This window comes from Scyliorhinus torazame, chromosome 19 (genome assembly GCF_047496885.1).
Source record: "Scyliorhinus torazame isolate Kashiwa2021f chromosome 19, sScyTor2.1, whole genome shotgun sequence".
NCBI lineage: Eukaryota > Metazoa > Chordata > Chondrichthyes > Carcharhiniformes > Scyliorhinidae > Scyliorhinus > Scyliorhinus torazame.
In genome coordinates this window covers 100,333,263-100,354,912 of record NC_092725.1, presented here as the reverse complement: position 1 = coordinate 100,354,912, position 21,650 = coordinate 100,333,263, and the positions used below count along the sequence as shown (strand labels likewise).

The 21,650-nt window shown below is 45.7% G+C and overlaps 1 protein-coding gene across 3 annotated transcripts in view; it reads right to left on the bottom strand.

Annotated features, from left to right (window-relative positions):
* The window catches only part of caps2 (calcyphosine 2), a 66,047-nt gene that overhangs the window by 39,948 nt on the left and 4,449 nt on the right, over positions 1–21,650 (bottom strand). For 2 of the 3 annotated variants that reach the window (XM_072484928.1, XM_072484929.1), the window contains exons 4-9: positions 20,094–20,139; positions 18,670–18,795; positions 13,028–13,216; positions 7,190–7,312; positions 4,999–5,066; positions 4,088–4,210 (exon numbers count right to left, since the gene is read on the bottom strand). In XM_072484928.1, coding sequence (XP_072341029.1) covers positions 4,088–4,210; positions 4,999–5,066; positions 7,190–7,312; positions 13,028–13,216; positions 18,670–18,795; positions 20,094–20,139 — 675 coding nt within the window. The remainder of the gene's footprint in view (positions 1–4,087; positions 4,211–4,998; positions 5,067–7,189; positions 7,313–13,027; positions 13,217–18,669; positions 18,796–20,093; positions 20,140–21,650) is intronic. The other variant, XM_072484930.1, reaches the window with a different exon arrangement.

The following is a 21,650-nucleotide window of genomic DNA, read 5'->3' as shown; positions in this document are numbered from 1 at the left end:
AGCGCAGGCGGGGATGATTCGCCTGCCCGCAGAAGAAACAGCGGTGTCCGGCGGCGTTAGCGGGCCGTCTCGCCGCGCAGGCTTGCGGGGTCAGGGGAAAGGTCTGAGGGGCTGCCGTTACGGGGTGCCACGCAGCCCAGGGGGCCGGCGCGATCGGGTGCAAAGGACAGCGCGTTTTTATAGGCAACGTCCATGGACCCTGCCAAGGCCCGTGCCTCTGTAAATCCCAGAGTGTCCATTTCTAGGAGCCTTCGGCGGATATCGGGGGAGGGCATACCTGCCACGAAAGCATCCCTGATCAAAGGTTCCGTGTGCTCGCTCCCCGAAAATGGCGGGCAGCCACAGTTTCGGCCCAGCACCAGCAGCGCCCGGTAGAAGTCTTCCAACGTTTCCTCGGGGCTTTGCCTCCTAGTCGCCAGCAGGTGACGAGCGTAGACCTGGTTCACAGGGCGGATAATATGTCCTTCTAGCAGCTCGATCGCAGCAGCATAATTCGCCGCCTCCTCGATAAGAGGGTAGATCCCAGGGCTGACCCGTGAGCGTAGGAGATGCATCTTTTGTCCTTCCGTGGGGGTATCGGCGGCCGTGTCGAGGTAGCCCTTAAAGCACGCTAGCCAATGTTTGAAAATAGCAGCAGAGTTGTCCGCGTGGGGGCTGAGCTGAAGGCACTCCGGTTTGATACGGAGATCCATCCTTTCAACTGAAGTTGTAGAAGATTAAATTGATGCGCAATCAATTACTCTCAAGATGAAGTGATTCATAACTGAAGGTTTTAATCTGCTAGAACTCTTTCCCAGCAGCTTCGATACAGAAAGTGAAGGCTGCTGGGACGGCATCGGTTCTTATACTCCGTCTCTATGGACGGAGCTATGTACATCAGCCAATGATTGACTCCTGGGTCTAACCAATGGTCATCCACCTCTCAGGTACCGCAATACCTGGTACTACCACAAGGCATGGGTCAGTTTGCCTGTTTCTGTGCTGTACATTGCAATTTGTAAAACAAACCGATCTAAAAGGTTGTTTCTAACACCAGAAGAATGGAGAAGATAAGAAAGTGTATTTTGATTTTTGGGGTTGGCCTGTTGATGGAAGCTAAATGACTAGTCTTTTAAGGTACTAAGATGAATGTGTCAGCTTGGGGAACATCACCAGGAGGACCGGCATCCAGTGCCGTAAGACGATCAGCGACCTCCACCAGGCTGCCGGTGGCATGGCCCCCGGCCACCACACCAGCCAGCCCCCATCACTCACCCCACCCCACATGTGCCTGACACCATCCCCACGCAGCACTGTTCCATGGCCCAGGCCAGCCAAATGCAGCAGTGCTGCCCAAGCCGGCCCCTCCCCATTCCTGCCCCCCCCACATCCTTCACCCCACACCCATACTCCTCTCTCCCCTCGAGGAACAAAGTGTGCGGCTCAGGGTGATCCCTCTATGTCCTTCAGGAAAAGTTGCCTCACAACATACAGGAGGCGTGGGGCGCTGGACATTAGAGTCCTCACCCTTAAGAGGAACGGGCCCTGGGGACCGCAGGGATGGCAGAGGACAGATCGGTCACCGATGTAGAGGTTAGCATACAACGCAGAGGTGAGCATACACTGTCCCCCACCCAGATGACCTATCACACGCGAGTAGTTAAAGCCATACAGACTGACCCATCCCTCCCACTGACCACATGTCCATTCTCCCTCAGGATCTCCATCAGATGGTGGTGGCACCCATCACCACACAACCTCCCATGAGAACACCGCAGAGCAGCTCCAAGGAGACCACTACATTCATGGCACAGCAGTCATCCCCACCTTCCACCAGCGCAGAGACACATACCTCAGTGGGCGACAGTAGTGGTCAGGATTCTGGGGCACATTCTGGTGAGCAACATCAAGTTACATTCACACCACACATGTGCCAGCCAATGACCATCTCCTGCAAGAGAGGATCAAACCATTGCCCCTTGACATTCAATAGCATTAGCAACGCTGAATCCCTCACAATCATCATCCTGGGGGTTACCTTTGATCAGAAACTCAATCGGACTGGCCATATTAGTACCATGGCTACCAGGGCAGGTCAAATCCTGCAGCAAGTAACTCACCTCCTGACTCCCTCCCCCCCCCCCCCCCCCCCCCCCCAAACCCTGTCCACCATCTACATGGCACAAGTCAGGAGTGTAATGGAATACTCTCCACTTGCCTGGATGTGTGCAGCTCCAAGAACACTCAAGAAGCTGGACACCATCCAGGACAAAGCAGATCATTTCATTGCTCCTCCTTCCACAAACATTCATACTCTCCACCACCAACAAACAATGGCAGCCGTGTGTACCACCTGCGAGATGCACTACAGTAACTCCCCAAGGTTCCTTAGACAGCTCCCCAAGGTTCCAAACCCTCGACCACTACCATCTAGGAGGACAAGAGCAGCAGATACCTGGGAACCCCACCACCTGGAGGTTCCCCTTCAAGTCACTCACCACCCTGACTTGGAAATATATCAGCGTTCCTTCACCGGGGCAAAATCCTGGAACGTCCTCCCTAACAGCATGGTGGGTATACCTACACTTCAAGTACTGCAGCGGTTCAAGATGGCAACTCACCACCACCCTCTTAAAAGCAACTAGGGATGGACAACAAATGCTGGCCTAACCAGCGACGTCCACATCCCGTCAATAAAATTTTTTACCTACCAACCCTTCGCATGTTTTTCGGCAGCGGAGGCGGCCCACCAGGAGGGATTTATCAACCCAGCCGTTGTCAACGGGATTTCCAAGTGACTGCACCCCTCGTCGCCGTGCACCACCTTGAGACCGGATTATCCTGCCGCCGTGAACAGCCAGTAGATCACGCCCACAGGTGGAGGTAAGAAGGCCGAAGCGAGACAGCTGTTAGAGGTCTGCTGTCTCCAGGGCCCAGCTGGGTCCCATCAGATGCTGAGCCTTTGCACCAAGTTTACCAGGTACTGATGCAGTCAAAGAACAAAGAACAGTGCAGCACAGGAACAGGCCCTTCGCCGATCATGATGCCTGTCTAAACTAAAACCTTCTGCACTTCCAGGGTCCATATCCCTCTATTCCCATCCTATTCATGTATTCGTCAAGATGCCTCTTAAACACCACTGTCCACCTGTTTCCATCACCTCTCCTGGCAGCAAGTTCCAGGCACTCACAACTCTCCATGTAAAACTTTTCATAATGAAAGCCCCTACTGATGAAGGCAAGCATGCTTGCCTTCTTGACTAAGTTATCCACTTGCGTTGCCACTTGCAGTGATCTGTGGACCTGTACACCCAGATCTCTCTGCCTGTCAATACTCCCAAGGCTTCTGCCATTTACTGTATACTTCCCATCTGTATTAAACCTTCCGAAATGCATTACCTCACATTTGTCCGCATTAAACTCCATCTGCCATTTCTCCGACCAAATCTCCAACCGATCTATATCCTGCTGAATCTTCAGACAATCCTCATCACTATCTGCAACTCCACCAACCTTGGCGTCGTCTGCAAACTTACTAATCAAACCAGTTACATTTTCCTCCAAATCATTTATATATTCTACAAACAGCAAAGGTCCCAGCACTGATCTCTGCAGACCAGTCGATAGGTGCGGCCGTGATATTCAGAAGGGGATGTCAGCTTCATGCTTTTAAAAAGGTGCACTAATCGTCACCCGCGTGACCACTTGCTGGGGAGGCGGTTAGATCACGGGAGGCTGTTAGATAGGGGCTCTTTCCTATTATTTGTATGGAGATTGGGCTTAAGTGATGATTATTAGCTTCTTGCCACACCACGATCCTGATTTCGCCAACTGGTGCAGGCCGGTTAGATCGCAAACTGATCGGTGCCTGCCGCAGTTCTCGATTTTGGCCTCTCCCACTTTCTAACGGCCGGGTCACACTCTCGCTCAAGCGCATCGTGGCCATTAAATCGTGCCGCTAGATGTTGTGCTCAAGTCTATACAGTGAGGCTTTATCCCACAACCTTTTGACTTAGAGGAGAGAGTGCTACCATAGAGCCACGCATAACAGTTCTGACTGTATATACAAATAATTGAATTTGGTCTTTAAAAAATCCATAAACACATACTTGGTTTGATGTAGTTTCCTATTTCTAAAGCGCAGTGGTGCAGAGCCAAGACCTGGAAGTGTAGTTTGCTGCTGACTCAGATCAATAGCGCTTGAATCTTGTCCAGGGTCACTGATGACTGCCCTGTTTTGGATGGGAATGGTCAAGGGAATACAGTAAGGTTGATACTCATCATCAACAATTTCCATTAAAGTAGTGCTTTTAATGTAAAGAAACATTGAAATATCATTTAATAAATGGCCATAAGTAAATTGAGAGATTAGATGGGGTGACCAGAAGGCTGGTGTAAGAGATGAATCGAGGGGAAGGAGGGAGTGAGAGAGATAGAGAGAGAAAGAGAGACAAAGGAACAGAGCAAGTAAGTAAGGGGGGGAAAAATGATTAAGAAATTTAGAGGAGAGAAATTCAGAGAACAGGATCAAGGTGGCTATAGACTATGTGCCAAAATATTCAATTGCTCTGGTGAAAGACCAAAATATTCAAATAATGGCCTTCAAGATATTGCATGGGACAACAACAAAGTCAATATTACAAAGAACACCACCACCCTCTACAGCTCACAGACTAGTGCCAGTGATCCCCATATCCCATGAATAATTTTTTTTAAACTTCACCACCTTGCTATTAAATGTAAATTTGCATATACAAAAGGTATGCATTTAAACACACTGTAAAGCTTCTTCAACTCATCTTTCAAAAGTAGCAGCACAAGTATTACTGGATATATTTAGAAAGGGTTGGGTTAAATTACATTGCAGCAAAAGTACCTCTATTTCCTTTAGAGTAACCAAAAGTTGATGGTGCACAGAACAAAAAAACAGAATAGTTATTGGCTTAATTTTAAAAAACCACCTTTTTCTGAAAAACTTTTAGCTCAAATCGTTTTGAACGTCAGCCTTGTTTTCACTTACCTGGAAAGTTGATCGACCAACACTTGTTCCACAACTGCCTGCTTTCTCTTCTCTGCAGCCAGATCCTCCTATGCGCAAAATTAGAATCATTTAACACTCTTTATGGAGGTATCAGCTAGACATCTAACATAACAGTGTGAGTGTGGAGTTCTGCATGTTACATTCGGAGCATCTAAGCCATAAATAAATACTTTTCACCTCTTGGTCAAAATCTTGGCCCAAACTTCAGCAGCTTTTGCTGTTCGGAGTATAGAGCTAGGCTATTTATAGCAAAAATTAATATCTACGGTTCTCCAATTCTGACCTCTTGCAATTTAATCACTCTGCCATTGGTGGTTTTATTATTCATGGGATATGGGGATCACTGGCACTAGTCTGTGAGCTGTAGAGGGTGGTGGTGTTCTTTGTAATATTGACTTTGTTGTTGTCCCATGCAATATCTTGAAGGCCATTATTTGAATATTTTGGTCTTTCACCAGAGCAATTGAATATTTTGGCACATAGTCTATAGCCACCTTGATCCTGTTCTCTGAATTTCTCTCCTCTAAATTTCTTAATCATTTTTCCCCCCCTTACTTACTTGCTCTGTTCCTTTGTCTCTCTTTCTCTCTCTATCTCTCTCACTCCCTCCTTCCCCTCGATTCATCTCTTACACCAGCCTTCTGGTCACCCCATCTAATCTCTCAATTTACTTATGGCCATTTATTAAATGATATTTCAATGTTTCTTTACATTAAAAGCACTACTTTAATAGAAATTGTTGATGATGAGTATCAACCTTACTGTATTCTCTTGACCATTCCCATCCAAAACAGGGCAGTCATCAGTACTATTTCAAAGTACTGCAAGGATTAACAATTTCTCCTTCAGTATAGCTGAACAGGAAACTCCCATTCTTTACCGTCAGCCATTGGGGACATTGGAAAGATTTATAGGCTGACATCAACCCATTTAACCATGTTATTGTTACAACACCTTGGGCGAGTACATAGTCATTTCAAGCCCCTCAGATCCCAGAGACTCAACATGAGTGAATCACTTCACTTCAGCTGTTTAGATGCACTATAAACACAAGTTGTTGTTGTTGAACTCTCGCCACATTGCCCAGACTTCAAACCAGACACTGCAGAGCAAACCATATAACCACAAAATGTATGGGGTGGGGTTCTCTTTGCTATGTGTAACTTTTCAACCATTGTCATAAGTCTGAGGCATGAAGGAGAAATGTTGACCAGACAGAAAAGGAGAGTTCCTTTTTGGAGTCCTACAGCACAGAAAGAGCCGATTTGGCCTATTATGTCTGTGACAACATCTTGAAAGTGCTATCCAATTAGCTCCACACACCTGCTCTTCTCCCGCATTACCCTGCAATATTCCCCGCTTTCAGTATTTATCCAATTCTCTTTTGAAAATTACTATTGAATCTGCTTCCACTACCATTTCAGGCAGCACATTCCAGATCATAAATCACCACAGCATAAAAAATTCTCCTTGCTTCCCCTCTGGTCCAAACCCTGGAAGCAGGTAGAGGAGGCCTTCATCCAAAGACGGCACCTCCAGCTTTGCTGAACCCCCTCCGAGCTGTACTGGAGTGTCAGTGTAGATGGTGCACTCATGTCTCTGGACTGCTACCAATTGCAACTAGCTAGTTCAGAAGAAAGATATTTTACTAAATTAGATGCTTCGGAGTTAGACTGTTGGCAGCTCAAGGCCTACTCCAGAGGCCTGAGCATATCAATTACAATTCAGTGCAGTACAAGAAGAGACCTAATGAAAGCACTGCTTCTCCCTGACCTTTGAAATGTCCTGCCCAACATTTATCGATCAACCCATGCCACTACAACAGATTAATTAGTTAGCAATCTCATTTCTGCTCATGGTACCTTGTGGTTTGCAAATTGGCTGCTAGATTTCTTACAGTAATTACACTGGTGACTAGACGTCAGAAGTAATTCATTCACTGCAAGGATTTCTCAAAGAGGTGCATTATTTCTTTATTAAGAGTATATCAAGGGAAAAAAACATAAGAATTTCAAACCCCCAAAAAACAAGTTGAGAATAAGTGTTTCTCCACAAAATGCAAAGAAAAATCAGAGGGAGGGAAGATACACTACAATGTTCTCACAGCCAAAATTTTAAATGAAAGTGCAAGTCTGTTTTATTAAATAAATTAAAATAGCAACCGACTCACAGCTTCCAACCTCCTCATGCTTTGCTCCACGGTATATGGTTTGCTGGTGTAACATTGCTGAAGAATTACTTTTGCGTTAAGGGAAGTCAGGCCCTCAGGATTCACTTCATCAACTGGAGATTCCTTTTAACAATGTAAAAATTCAAAAAATGTACATTATCAAACCATAGGAACAAGAGGAGGCTATTCAAACCACATTGAGTCTGTCCTGCCATTTAATTAGATCATGGCTGGCCTGTATCTTAACCCTCTTTACTCACCTTGGTTCCATTTTCTTTAATACGTTCCTCGTCTTCTTTCAGGTACCGTATTCTAAGAGGACATTGGCAACCATGGACTTCCATTGGATCTGTCCCTGATTATGCTGGGCAAAGTACTGCAAGGATTAACAATTTCTCCTTCAGTATAGCTGAACAGGAAACTCCCATTCTTTACCGTCAGCCATTGGGGACATTGGAAAGATTTATAGGCTGACATCAACCCATTTGACCATGTTATTGTTACAACACCTTGGGCGAGTACATAGTCATTTCAAGCCCCTCAGATCCCAGAGACTCAACATGAGTGAATTAATCAATAACTTGTATATTTTCCTGAGATCTTTGACCCTTGACTGCTCCAATGACTTACCAGCACTAGATTTGTAAGTAACACATTAAAAAACTGTTTTATTTATAATAAGAGAAGTGTTATGGGCCAGGGTTTAGAGAACCCCAAAGTGTATCAAGGAGTTCACCTGACCCACAACTTTTAATAGATTGTGTTATGGAGAGCACACAGCCCACTCTACAGGTGTGGTACAGCAGAAATGGAAAAGTATTTTTTAAAGCAAAACAATGTTTATTCTATTAACTCAAGTTAACCTTTTTAAAACATAGTGAACATCTTAGCAACCATTAATTCAAATACAACCCCCAAAGAATAAGTAATCCTTAATAACTTCCCAAACAACATCCAGAAGACAAAAGAAACACCTTTTAACAGAAGCACATCAGGTTTACATTCACTACGGAAAACATTTATAATTCTGAATTCATCAAATGATCAAGAGATAGTCTTTTCATGGCAGAGAGATCAACAGTACACCTGCTTTGTCTGGCTTCAGCTCCAACACTGAAAATCAAACTAAAACACACCCTGCAGCAAACAGCCTAAAACAAAAGTAAAAAGCTGACAGACAGCCCAGCTCCACCCACACTCTGACATCACTGATAAACACCCATTTCTTAAAGGTACATTTCTTTAACTCCCATTTCTTAAAGGTACATTTCTTAAAAACCTATTTCATAAAGGTACATTTCTTTAACTCCCATTTCTTAAAGGTACTCTCACATGACAGGAGAGGTAAACATGTAATGGTAAAGGTAGAACACTCTGTTTTAATCTAATTATTCCCCTAACGCCGTTCCACCCTCCAACCAGACACTCACAAGACAGATACACTGTGGGGGGGGGGGGGGGAGGGGGGGGGGGAAGAGGTTAGGAAAGGTTCAAAATAACTGGGATTAAAATGGAGATGAGAGGTGCATCTTTGCTGCTGAGGTTGTAGTCTTTGTAATTGGCAATCTTCCAAGGACGCAAAGGGTTGAAATCATTGGTTGGTTTAGATCTTCAAATGGTTGTCTTCAAGTAGAAAATACAGGCTATGGAATTATGTCTGGGGAGTCATTTTCAGTTGAATGACCTCCACCAGACTCGCCCTCAGACTAAATGAGATAATATTAGAATCCGTCACTTGAGGATTTCAAACAGGTTTTCAATAGCCCCGTCTTTCTGCAGGTGATGTTGGACTGGACCCTCCTGCAGGCTAAACTGACTGGAGAGAGAAGGGTCTTTAAAAACAGGCCATCAGTTAAGATAAATCAGATTGTGTTCCCAGTGCTTTTCTTTATTTTTTTTTAATTTAATTTTTTTTCCAACTAAGGGGTAATTTAGCTTGGCCAATCCACCTACCTTGCACATCTTTGGGTTGAAGGGGTGATACCCACGCAGACATGGGGAGAGTGTGCAAACTCCATATGGTCAGTGACCCGGGATCGAACCTCGGTCCTTGGCATCTTGTGGCATCAGAGCTAACCACTGCGCCGCCCTGTTCCCCAGCATTTTAATCAGAAATGAAACGTTCACCAAACGGGCTGGAGAGTATTTTGATTGTCTGCCTTCCAAACAGATAGTTTAAACTTTCACAGGCCTGGCTACAGATTGCAGTCTTTCAGTCAGAAGTTAAACCTTCACAGAACTGCTAGAAAGAATGTCCAGACCTGCTTACTCCAGCCAAGGAATCCAGAGAGAGAAGAGATTCCAGCCTTTCTGGAGGAGATATTCAATCAGGTTTCTGCTCAACTCTTGCCCAGAATGAAAAAAACTGAAAGCCAAAATGGAACCTGAATTCTGTTCCAGAATTTTCTGAAAGGCTCTACCAATCCCAATCGACAATAGATTGTGACCCGGAATTTAAGAGGGGATTGGCTTCTAGCCAAAACAACATCACGGACTATGCCACAGAGCATTCTGAATCAAGGGGTCTGCCTGGGCCAGTCCAAATGGCAGCTTGCAGTTCCGGGGTTTCAAAAGTCTGTAGTTTTTAAACCAGCCAGCAGGACACGCATTAAAAAGAAAAAAGGATTGGAAAGAGGTTCCTGACATACACACTTACTGGGGCAGCCAAATCCTGGAGTGGGACATGAACCCAGAGCTTTTGTCCCTGAGATAGGGGGCGGGATTCTCTATCCCGCCAGACCCTTTTTCTGGCACGGCGCGCACCCGCCGGCAGCGTGATCCTCCGCCCGCGGCAGCCGGCAAATGGGGCTTCCCATTGTGGCCACCCCGACACTGTCGGGAAAACCGCAGGCGTGAGTTGGGATCCCGCTGACGGAGATTTCCACCCTGGGACACTGCATCACAAGTCCTCCCTTCAATGCCATTACATAAAAATTAATCAATCCCAGTTTTGAAATTGTCAATCGATCCTAAATTGCTTTTTACAAGAGTGCATTCCAGATTTCTATTACCCTTTGTGAAAATAAGTGCCAACCTGACATCACCTCTGAACAGTCCAGCTCTAACATGAAGGCTATGCCCCTTGCACTGAACTCCCCCACTAGAAGAAACAGCGTCTCTGTATCTAGCATATCAATTCCTTTAATCACCTCAGTTAGATTACAACTTCATCTTCTATAATGCAAGCCTAGACTCGCAGTGTCCAGAACTGAACACCAACCTCCAAAATGTGTAACCAAAGCTCTATCCTGCTGTGGCATAACCTCCACCATCTTGTATTTAATACTCCTGGAGGTGAAAGTTGACATGCTATTAGCATTCTTTGAACTTATTTACAGTTCTTAGTGATTTCTGCATACGAGAGCCCAAACTCCTAGCTGCTTCATACTTCAGGAGCGATATTGAGGTGTTGCAATAATTTCACTTGACCAGTACTCTCGAGGCCCTGGTAATAATCTGGGTTATGAATTTAGACCCAGCGGCTGCACCGTGGCGTGGTGGTTAGCACTGCTGCCTCACGGTGCCGAGGGACCCAGGTTCGATCCTGGCCCCGGGTCATTGTCCATGTAGAGTCTATCGGTGTCTGCATGGGTCTCACCACCACAACCCAAAGATGTCCAAGGTAGGTGGATTTGCCATGCTAAGTTGGCCCTCAATTGGAAAATTTCAAAAAATAAATAAAATGAATTTAAATCCCACCATGGCAGCTGGGAAAATAGGTGCAGGAGTAGGCCATTCGGCCCTTCGAGCGTGCACTCACACTCAGCCAGCCTGTCCAAGTCACCCTGCAGCCTCTTTACATCCTCCTCACAGCACACACTGCCTCCCAGCTTAGTATCGTCTGCAAATTTGGAGATATTGCAAGCAATTCCTTCATCCAAATCATTAATGTATATTGTGAACAGCTGGGGTCCAGCACTGAACCCTGCCTTACCCCACTAGTCACTATCTGCCACTCTGAAAAGGACCCATTTATACCCACTCTGTTTCCTGTCTGCCAACCAGTTCTCTATCCACGTCAATACATTACCATGAGCTTTAATTTTGTTCACTAATCTCTTGTGTGGGACCTTGTCAAAAGCCTTTTGGAAGTCCAGATACAACATTACTGGTTCACCCTTGTCCACTTTACTATCCTCAAAAAATTCCAGAAGATTTGTCAAGCATGATTTGCCTTTCGTGAATTCATGCTGACTTGGACCGATCCTGTCCCCACTAGCCAAATGCTCAGTTATTTCATCCTTAATAACTGACTCCAGCATTTTCCCCACCACCGATGTCAGGCTAACTGGTCTATAATTCCCTGTTTTCTTCCCCCCTCCTTTTTTAATTCCCTGTTTTCTTCCCCCCTCCTCACCTGAGGAAGGAGCAGCGCTCTGAAAGCTAGTGACATCTAAACAAACCTGTTGGACTTGAACCTGGTGTTGTAAGACTTCTTACTGTCCTTTTTTAAAATGTGGGGTTCCATCAGCTACCCTCCAATCCATTGGAACTCTTCCAGAGTCTATAGAATGCTGAAAGAATGATCACCAATGCCTCCACTATTTCTTGGGCCACTTCCTTAAGTACTCTGGAATGCAGAGAATCAGGTCCTGGGGATTTGTCGTGTTTTAACCCCATCAATTTCCCCAATACAATTTCCTGACAAATAAGGATTTCCTTCAGTTTCTCCTTCATGCTAGACCCTCTGTTCCGTAGTATTTTCGGAAGATTATTTGTGTCCTTCTTAATGAAGACAGGCCCAAAGCAATTGTTTAACTGAACTGCCATCTCTTTGTTGTCCATTATGAATTCACCTGATTCACTAGTCTTTTTCTCTTCACATATCTATAGAAGCTTTTGCTGTCAGTTCTAACGTTTTCTGCAAGCTTACTCTCGTATTCCATTTTCCCCTTCCGAATTAAACTCTTTATTCTCCTCTGCTCAATTTTTAATTTCTCCCAGTCCTCAGGCTTGCTGCTTTTTCTGTCAATTTATATGCCTCCTCTTTGGCTTTAACACTATCCATGGTTTCCCTAGTTGCCATGGTTGAGCCACCTTCCTCATCTTACTCTTGCGCCAGACAGGGATGTACAATTTTGAAATTCATCCATGTGTTCTTTAAATATCTGCCATTGTCTATCCATCATCAACCCTTTAAGTATCCTTTGCCAGCTTATCCTAGCCAATGCACATCTCATACCATCAAAATTAGTTTTCTTTAAGTTCAGGACCCCTGGTCTCAAACTCAAGTGTCACTCTCCATCTTAATGAAGAATTCTACCATATTATGGTCACTCTTCCTTAAAGGATCTCAGTCACAACCTTGCTAATTAATCCTCTTTCATTTCACAATACCCAATCTAGGATGGCCTGCTCTCTAGTTGGTTCCTCGACTACATTCCAGGAAAGCCTCCTCCATCCCATTGCTACCAATTTGATTAGCCCAATCAAAATGCAGATTGAAGTCACCCATAAACATATAACCAATGTATAGATCGTAGAATTCAATTAATTGATCTGAAATTGGAAGCCAGTCCCAGTAATGCTGACCATGAAACTATCATCGATTGCTGTAAAAACCCATCTGGTTCTTTTGCCAATGGAAATCTGCCATCCTTACCCAGTCTGGCCTACATGGGACTCCAGACCCAAAACAATATGGTTGACTCTGAAATGGCCTAGTAACCCATTCAGTTCAAGGGCAAAATAGGGATGGGCAACACATATTGGCCTTGCCAGTGACACCCATATCCCAGGAAAGAATAAAGGAAAACAACTACACAAGGGTGGAGCTTTACAAGCCCACACTGAATCAAAAGCAAGCTTCATTTTTCTGCTAGCCCCTAAGCAAAATACCTGCATCTGAAGGTTGGTTGGTGGAGGCTGCTGACACAAAGACATTGTTTTGCTTTTCGGTGTTGTTTGCTGGCTGTGTTGCTTGAAACTCATCTTCATCTCCTCCTCGTACTGCTGATACTTCAGCTTGTACCTCTCCGAAGGTGGAGGCAGAGTCTCAGGTATGGTCAACTCTTCTAATGGACATGGCTGAATGCACACAGTTCAATTAAAATAGTTATTTTCAAAAGATGTACATGCAGACGCAATGAAGATCAGGGGTGAAATCAGAAACCATTACCCTCCACCCTCCCACAAAAAGGATAGTAGAAATCTGGATCCCCCCACACCCCACCACAGGCTGCACAAAAAAGTGGATGCTGGGACGATTAGAGCATTGAAGACAGGAATCAATGGATTTACGTTCGGTAAGGGATATGAAATTAAGCCGAGGCCCTGCCTGCCCTCTCATGTGGATGCAAAAGATCCAATGGCATCATTTTGAAGAATAGGGAAGTTATTCCTGACATCCTCAGTCAATGTCACCTAAAAGCACATTATCTGGTCTTTATCAAGTAATAATAATAATTTTTATTAGTGTCACAAGTACACTTATATTAACTCTGCAATGAAGTTTCTGTGAAATTCCCCTGTCGCCACACTCCGGCGCCTGTTCGGGTACACTGAGGGAGAATTCAGAATGTCCAATTCACCAAACAAGCACGTCTTTCAGGACTTGTGGGAGGAAACAGGAGCACCCGGAGGAAACCCACGCAGACATGGAGAGAACGTACAGACTCCACACAGGCAGTGACCCAAGCCGGGAATCGAACTCGGGATCCTGGCGCTGTGAAGCAATAATGCTAACCACTGTGCTGCCGTGCATTGCTGTTTGTAGGAGATTGCTGTTTGCAATTGGCGTGTCAGATGTTACAATTCAATAAATATATAACCAATGTATAGGCCGTAGAATTATGCTGATTTCAGCAACATGCAAACTTGGGAAGGAGTGTGAAAATATATGCTTTCTTTTGTTATTTATTCATTTATGAGATGCGAGCATCGCTGGCAACGCCAGCATTTACTGCCCAACCTTGTGCCCTTCAGAAGGTAGTAGCGAGGAGGCACTTTAAACTGCTGCAGTCCATCAAAGCAGCTGCTGGAGGAACTGAGTGACTTGCTGGGCCATTTCAAAGCCAGCCATATTGCTGTGGGTCTGGAGTCGCACGTAAGCCAGACCAGGACAGCAGCCTTCCTTCCAAATGGCATTAATGAACTGGATAGGTTTTAATGACAATTTGGTAGTTTCATGGTCACCATTACTGATACCCGCTTCTTGTTCCAGATTAATTTAATGAACTGAATTTAAATCCCCCAGCTGCCATGGTGGGATTTGAACCCATGACTGGGAGTCATTAGTCTCAGCCTCTGGATGACCAGTGCAACAACATAATTAATGCAATGGAGAGATTTTTTCCATCCAATGAGAAATGCAAGTTTTTACACTTGTGCAACCGATTTTCCAGTAATTATAATTAAGTTTGAAATATTATCATTTCAGAAAAAATAATTCTACCTGAATATAATCATGGATGTCTACATTTTTTGTTATGTAAAAGGACAAAGATGAGCCTGAGATCAAAGTTCTAAACTGGGGGAAGGCCAATTATAATAATTTCAGACATGATTTGGTTCGAGTGGGCTGGGAGCAGACACTTGGGTATACCTGTGACAGAACAGTCAAGAAGGAAATAGGGAGAGTACAGGGCCAACATGTTCCAATCAAGAAAAAGGTTGGGGCCAACAAATCCAGTAAACCCTGGATATCGAGGAATATACAGCATTGGATAAGGAGAGAAAAAGGAAGCTTATGGCAGATATCGAGGGCTCAAAACAGCAGAAGCCAGAGAGGTGTTATAGAATGTGCAAAAGGGAACTTAAAAAGGAAATTAGGAGAGTAACAAGGGCACAGGAAAGGATACTGACAGGTAAAATAAAGGAAAATCCTAAGTTGTTTTGCAAGTACATTAAGGGTAAAAGGATAACTAGGGAAACAGCAGGGCCCATTAAGAACCACAGTAGTAATTTGTGTGTGGAGCCAGAGGACGCATGTAGAGTTCTAAATGAATACTTTGTGCCAGCATTCGCTTGTGAGAGGGACGGTGTGGGCATATAAATCAGGGAGAAGGATTGTGATAAAATATTAATATAGACAGAGAGGAGGTTCTGAGCGGTCTGGCAGGCTTAAAAGTACTCAAATCTCCAGGGCCAGATGAAATGTATCCCAGGCTGTTGAGTGAGGCAAGAGAGGAAATAACAGCGGTGGTCGCAATAATTATCAATTCCTCTCTGGCCATAGGAAAGGTGCCAGAGGCCTGGAGGCTAGCCAATGTGGTACCATTATCCAAGAAGGGAGGAAGGGATAAACCAGGAAACTACAGGTCAGGCAGTCTAATCTCAGTGGTGGGGAAACTACTGGGAGCAATTCTGAGGAGCAGAATTAATCTGTATTTGGAGAGGCAGGGATAAATCAAGAACAGTCAGCATGGTTTTCTATAGATTCTATAGAATTTACAGTGGAGGCCATTCGGCCCATCGAGTCTGCACCGGCCCTTGGAAAGAGCACCCCACTCAAGCACACACCTCTTCCATCCCATCCCCCTTAACCCAGTAACCCCAATTAACCTTTTTGGACACAAGAGAAATTTAGCATAGCCAGTCCACCTAACCTGCACATCTTTGGACTGTGGTAGAAAACCGGAGCACCCGGAGGAAACCCACGCACACACGGGGAGAGCGTGCAGACTCCACACAGACAGTGACCCAAGCCGGGAATCGAGCCTGGGACCCTGGAATGTAAAACAACTGTGCTAACCACTATGCTACCGTGCTGCCCCCTATCAGGGGATGTCTTGTCTAACCAACTTAATTGCATTTTTCAAAGAGGTGACCAGGTGTGTAGATGAAGGCAATGCATTTGACATAGTCTACTTGGACATCAGCAAGGCATTTGATAACGTCCCACATGGGATACTGATAGACAAGGTAAGAGCCCATGGGATCCTAGGAAATTTGGCAAATTGGATCCAGAATTGGCAGAGTGTCAGAAAGTAGAGGGTGTTGGTCGAGGGGTGTTTTTCTGATTGGAAGTCAGTGTCCAGTGGGGTCTGCAGGGATCAGTGTTGGGGCCCTTGCTGTTTGTGGCTTATTTGAATGATTTAGACATGAATGTAGGAGGGTTAATCAGTAAGATCACGGATGAAACTAAAATTGGTGTGGTGGTAAGTAGTGAGGAGGATAGGCTTACATAGAACATACATAGAACATGGGCAGAAGGAAGCCATTCAGCCCATCGAGTCTGCACTGACCCACTTAAGCCCTCACTTCCACCCTATCCCCATAACCCAATAACCCCTCCTAACCTTTATGGCCACTTAGGGCAATTTAGGATGGCCAATCCACCTAACCTGCACGTCTTTTACATTACAGGAGGATAGAGATGGGCTTATCAGTGGAAAATGGAATTCAATCTGGAATAGTGTGAGATTATGTACTTGGGCAGGACAAATAAGGCAAGGGAATACATGATAAACGGCAGGACCCTGGCAATCACTGAGGATCAGAGGGACCTTGGTGTGCATGTAAACCTGTTCCTTAAGGTAGCAGCGCAGGTGGATACAGTGGTTAAGAAGGCATATGGTATACTTGCCTTTATTAGCCGAGGCACAGAGTTTAAGAGCAGGAAGGTTATGCTAGAACTGTATAAAATGTTGGTTAGGCCACAGCTAGAGTACTGTGTGCCGTTCTGGAATCCACATTATAGGTGGGACGTGATAGCACTGTAAAGGGTGATTTACCAGGATGTTGCTTGGGCTGGAGAGTTTTAGCTACAAAGAGAGATTGGATAGACTGGGGTTATTTTCCTTGGCGCAGAGGAGACTGAGGGGGGGGGACATGATTGAGATGTATAAAATTATGAGGGTCATAGATAGAGTAGACAGGAAGAAGTTTTTCCCCTTGGTGGAGGGATCAATGACCAAGGCAAATAGATTTAAAGGGTGGGAGGCTTAGAGGGGCTTTTAGGGAAACCTTTTTCACTCAGAGCGTGATGGGAGTCTGGAACTCACTGCCCTGAAAGAATGGTGGAGGCAGAGACCCTTTTAACATTTATTAAGTATTTAGATGTGTACTTGCAATGCCAAGTCATACAAGGCTATGGGTGAAGAACTGGAAAATGGGATTAGAAGTTAGGTGATGTATTTTTGACCGGTGCAGACGTGATGGGCCAAAGGTCCTTTTTCCTGTTGTAGACCTCCATGACTTTCATCGTCACTTGTCAATTATCGTCGGTGATTATTTTATCTATCAATCATATTGATCAGTGGTTCCATCAGCTGCACCATCATGTCCAATTCTGGGTGCCATACGTCAGGAAGGATGTCAAGGCCTTGGAGAGGACGCAGAGGAGATTTACTAGAATTATACCAGGAATGAGGGACTTTAGATCCAAGAAACGGGATTGCTCTCCTTCGAGCAGACAATGTTAAGAGGAGATTTAGGAGAAGTGTTCAAAGTTATGAAGGTAAGCAAATCAGGAACCACAGCGTGTCAATCTAAGCTAGGTAATTAGCAAAAGAACCAGCAGTTGCGGCAGTGGAAGTAGATTAAGAGATTTTTTAAATGTGGCATGTTATGATCTGGGGCGGGATTCTCCGACCCCCTGCTGGGTCGGAGAATCGGCGGGGGCTGGCGTGAATCCCGCCCCCACCGGTTGCCGAATTCTCCAGCACCGGATATTCGGCGGGGGTGGGAATCGCGCCGCACCGGTTAGTGGGCCGCCCCCCCCCGGCGATTCTCCAGACCGCGATGGGCCAAAGTCCCGCTGCTGGAATGCCTGTCCCGCCGGCGAGAATCAAACCACCTCTCTTACTGGTGGGACAAGGCGGCGCGGGCGAGCTCCCAGGTCCTGGGGGGGGGCGCGAGGTGATCTGGCCCCAGGGGGTGCCCCCACGGTGGCCTGGCCCGCGATCGAGGCCCACCGATCCGCGGGCGGGCCTGTGCCGTGGGGGCACTCTTTTCCTTCCGCCTTCGCCATGGTCTCCACTATGGCGGAGGCGGAAGAGACCCCCTCCACTGCGCATGCGCTGACGCTCCCGCGGCACCGGCAAAGTCATTTCCGCGCCAGCTGGCGGGGCACCAAAGGCCTTTCCCGCCAGCTGGCAGGGCGGAAATCAGTCCGGCGCGGGCCTAGCCCTTCAAGGTGAGGGCTCGGCCCCTCAAGATGCGGAGAATTCCGCACCTTTGGGGCGGCGCGATGCCGGACTGATTCGCGCCGTTTTTGGCGCCGGTCGGCGGACATCGCACCGATTGTGGAGAATCCCGCCCCTGGAATGCATTGCTTGAAACGAATGTAGAATCAGATCCAATGGAAACTTTTTAAAATGGAAACTGGAAGTACTCGCAAGAAAGAAAAACATGCAGGATTATGGGAAAGAGCGAGGGAGAGTAGGCCTAACTGTGTAAATGTTTCAAAGAGCTGGCACAGGCACAATGTGCTGTCTGATGCTATGATTCCATTAGAACTAGAATAGTTTACTATAAAACCAAGTACTGTGACGAGCACGCTCTGATAAATGGTCAGCCATTCCTTGTAACAAACAGACCTGGCGGGTAGTCCGGTGACGGGAGAACGGAGCTGGGAATGGTGTACCCCAGCTAACAGTCGAGGTAGAATCAGGAGATGCTAAGCGAGGACGTTCTTTCGTAGCAGGTGTGTAGGATAAATCACTCTGCAAGGGAAAGATTGATACTGGCATTACTCAACAGGAACCTCATTGTGACTCTTCATTTATATGGTCACATAACAATTATCGCTGCACGTTGCTGTTTTTGCAATTTTCCGGCTATAGGTGTTGATTGACTTACACCTCAAAGAGCTCCATTTAAAACCCATTAAACCCCCAATGAGGGAGTCTCTTCACAGAATGGGTAGCATCCCTGCCTATGAGCCAGAAGCTCCAAATTCAAGTCCCATCCTTGATGGCTAAGGAAGGTGCATTTTTGATGTGGCCAAACAGATAGAGTAGCAACTTTGAATTCTTTCCAACATATGCCAGTGACAAGTAGTAAGATTTTCAAGGTCATCCGTGTGGATCTGGAGTCACATGTCGGCCAGACTAGGTAAGGACGGCAGATTTCCTCTCTAGTGAACCAGGTGGGCTTTTATGACAATCGACAATGGTTTCATGGTCACCATCAGACTTTTAAGTCCAGATTTTTACTGCATTCAAGTTCCATGATCTGTCATGGTTGGTTTTGAACCCGGGTCCCCAGAGCATTATCCTGGGTCTCTTGATTACTAGTCCAGTGACGGTACCACGACACTGCCATGCAAAATTCTGCACCACAAAGTATTGTTGAAGGATGGTTCAGATGCACCTTGCAAGTAATTGATTTTCTTTTCGAAAGGGTAGCATTAAAACGCCAGGGGGGAAAAGAATGAGGTCTGATCAGATGGCACTATTGGAGTAAGAGGTCCAGCGCATACTTTCTGGGTTGAGTAGCCCATTTTACGTTGCGGCAATCTAAGCGTGTGCGCCAACTGTACAAACCACACTAAAAACAGAAAATGCTGGTAAAGCTCAGCGGGTCTGGCAGCATCTGTGGAACGAGAAACAGAGTTAACATTTCGAATCTGTAACATTTCCAGCATCTGCAATATTTTGCTTTTATTTCAATGTAAAACTGCAATGTTTGGGTTAGAAGAAATGCATGCAAATTGCAGTAATGTGCAACAAAAAATAAATTAAATAAGTTAAATCAAAATTCCTGTAGAAACAATATATTCTCATTCTTTAGTTTAGTATTCAGACTTTTCTACTTTGTAGTCAGAATAATAGGAAAGCGTGCACTTCATAAAGCTAGCATTCTTTAAATATCGAGCAAAATCTGAATCAGACTCTGGGACTGCAGCTGTAACATCAATCCATATTAGGCAAATCTTTAAAACAAAAACAGCTTCAGTTCTGGACTGCTAATCCCAATGGCATTTAAAAAAATCTTTATCAGAGAGCCAATCATTGCTTACCTCACCATCTGAATCTCCGAGTCGCCTCAAGTCCAATGCAGGCACACTGAAATGAAGAACATTTACTGTAATTCCAGTGAGGGGGTGTTACAATGCCCCTTAAACCACCTTAGAAAAACATTTAACCCTCCATCTCCGGCACACCAGTATGCAATATATACAGGAAGCACTGCAGCAACTCGCCAAGGCTTCTTCCACAGCACCTCCCAATCCCGGTCCCCCTCCACCTCAAAGTACAAATGCATGGGAACACCAGCACCTCCAATGTCCCTTCCAAGTCTCACACAGTTCCAACTTGGACAAATATCTTCACTGTCGCTGAGTCAGAATCCTGAAACTCCCTGCCCCTAAAACATTGTGGGAGTGCCTTCACCACAACCTTCAGTGAGTCAAGATGAAGGCCAACCATGATGTCAAAGGCAGTAGCTATAGGCCATAAATGTCAGCTTTGCCAGTGACCTGTGAATTAACTTATAAAAAGGTATGAACAGGTGGCAATGATGGTCTTTTACATGAATGAGAACCCTGCCTTGATATATCAAAATCTGTTCATCACATTGGCAGCCAGATCTTAAAACCTCACAAGTTACAGAAATAAAATTTTACTCTACAGTTTACACCTCTGAAAAGCAATGTCAAAGATAGGTCTCAATGCTTCCTCATATTTTGACTATTCTGCAAAATACTAACTCTGCTCCATTAACTTTGCTCAAGGTACAATGACCACAGTTTAATCGTGCTTCATAACCACAGTCACCATGAAGGACAAGACACTACTAATTCCAATGACTGTGCATGGCTTCCACTCCTGGCCATCCTCCTGTCATTACATCTGAGCGGCAGCTCTGATCTGCTTCCCCCTGTGTGTGTGCATGTGTGTGCACACATGCCATGTTCTTGACATCTCACCAGGCCTATGCTTTGGGGCAGCACAATAGCACAGTGGTTAGCACAGTTGCTTCACAGCTCCAGGGTCCCAGGTTTGATTCCCGCTTGGGTCACTGTCTGTGCGGAGTCTGCACGTTCTCCCCGTGTCTGCATGGGTTTCGTCCGGGTGCTACGGTTTCCTCCCAGTCCAAAGATGTGCAGCTTAGTGGATTGGCCATGATAAATTGCCCTTAGTGTCCAAAAGGGTTAGGTGGGGTTACTGGGATAGGGATGCGTGGGTTTAAGTGGAGTGCTCTTTCCAAGGGCTGGAGCAGATTTGATGGGCCAGATGGCCTCCCTCTGCACTGTAAATTCTATGATTTCAAGTATTTCCAACCTGACACCCAGGAGTCTCCTGATTCCCACCTCAGTGCTCGTACTCCACCCCTTCCAAGATTCTAAGTTCTACTGCAGGTTAATCTCCCACACCCACCATTGGTCCAATGCACCAGTTCCGGTCTTGGCCGATCCCCTTGTGCACCGCACACTATTGTTTCCAACCTCCATTCTGAACATTTCCCCTGATTTGACTGTTTTATTTGCAGCCCCAAACATTCAGAACTCTTAGTCAATAGACCCCTGTCCTCCAAAGTGCTGCCGAAACCTCACAGCTCTCAGAGAAACCCCATA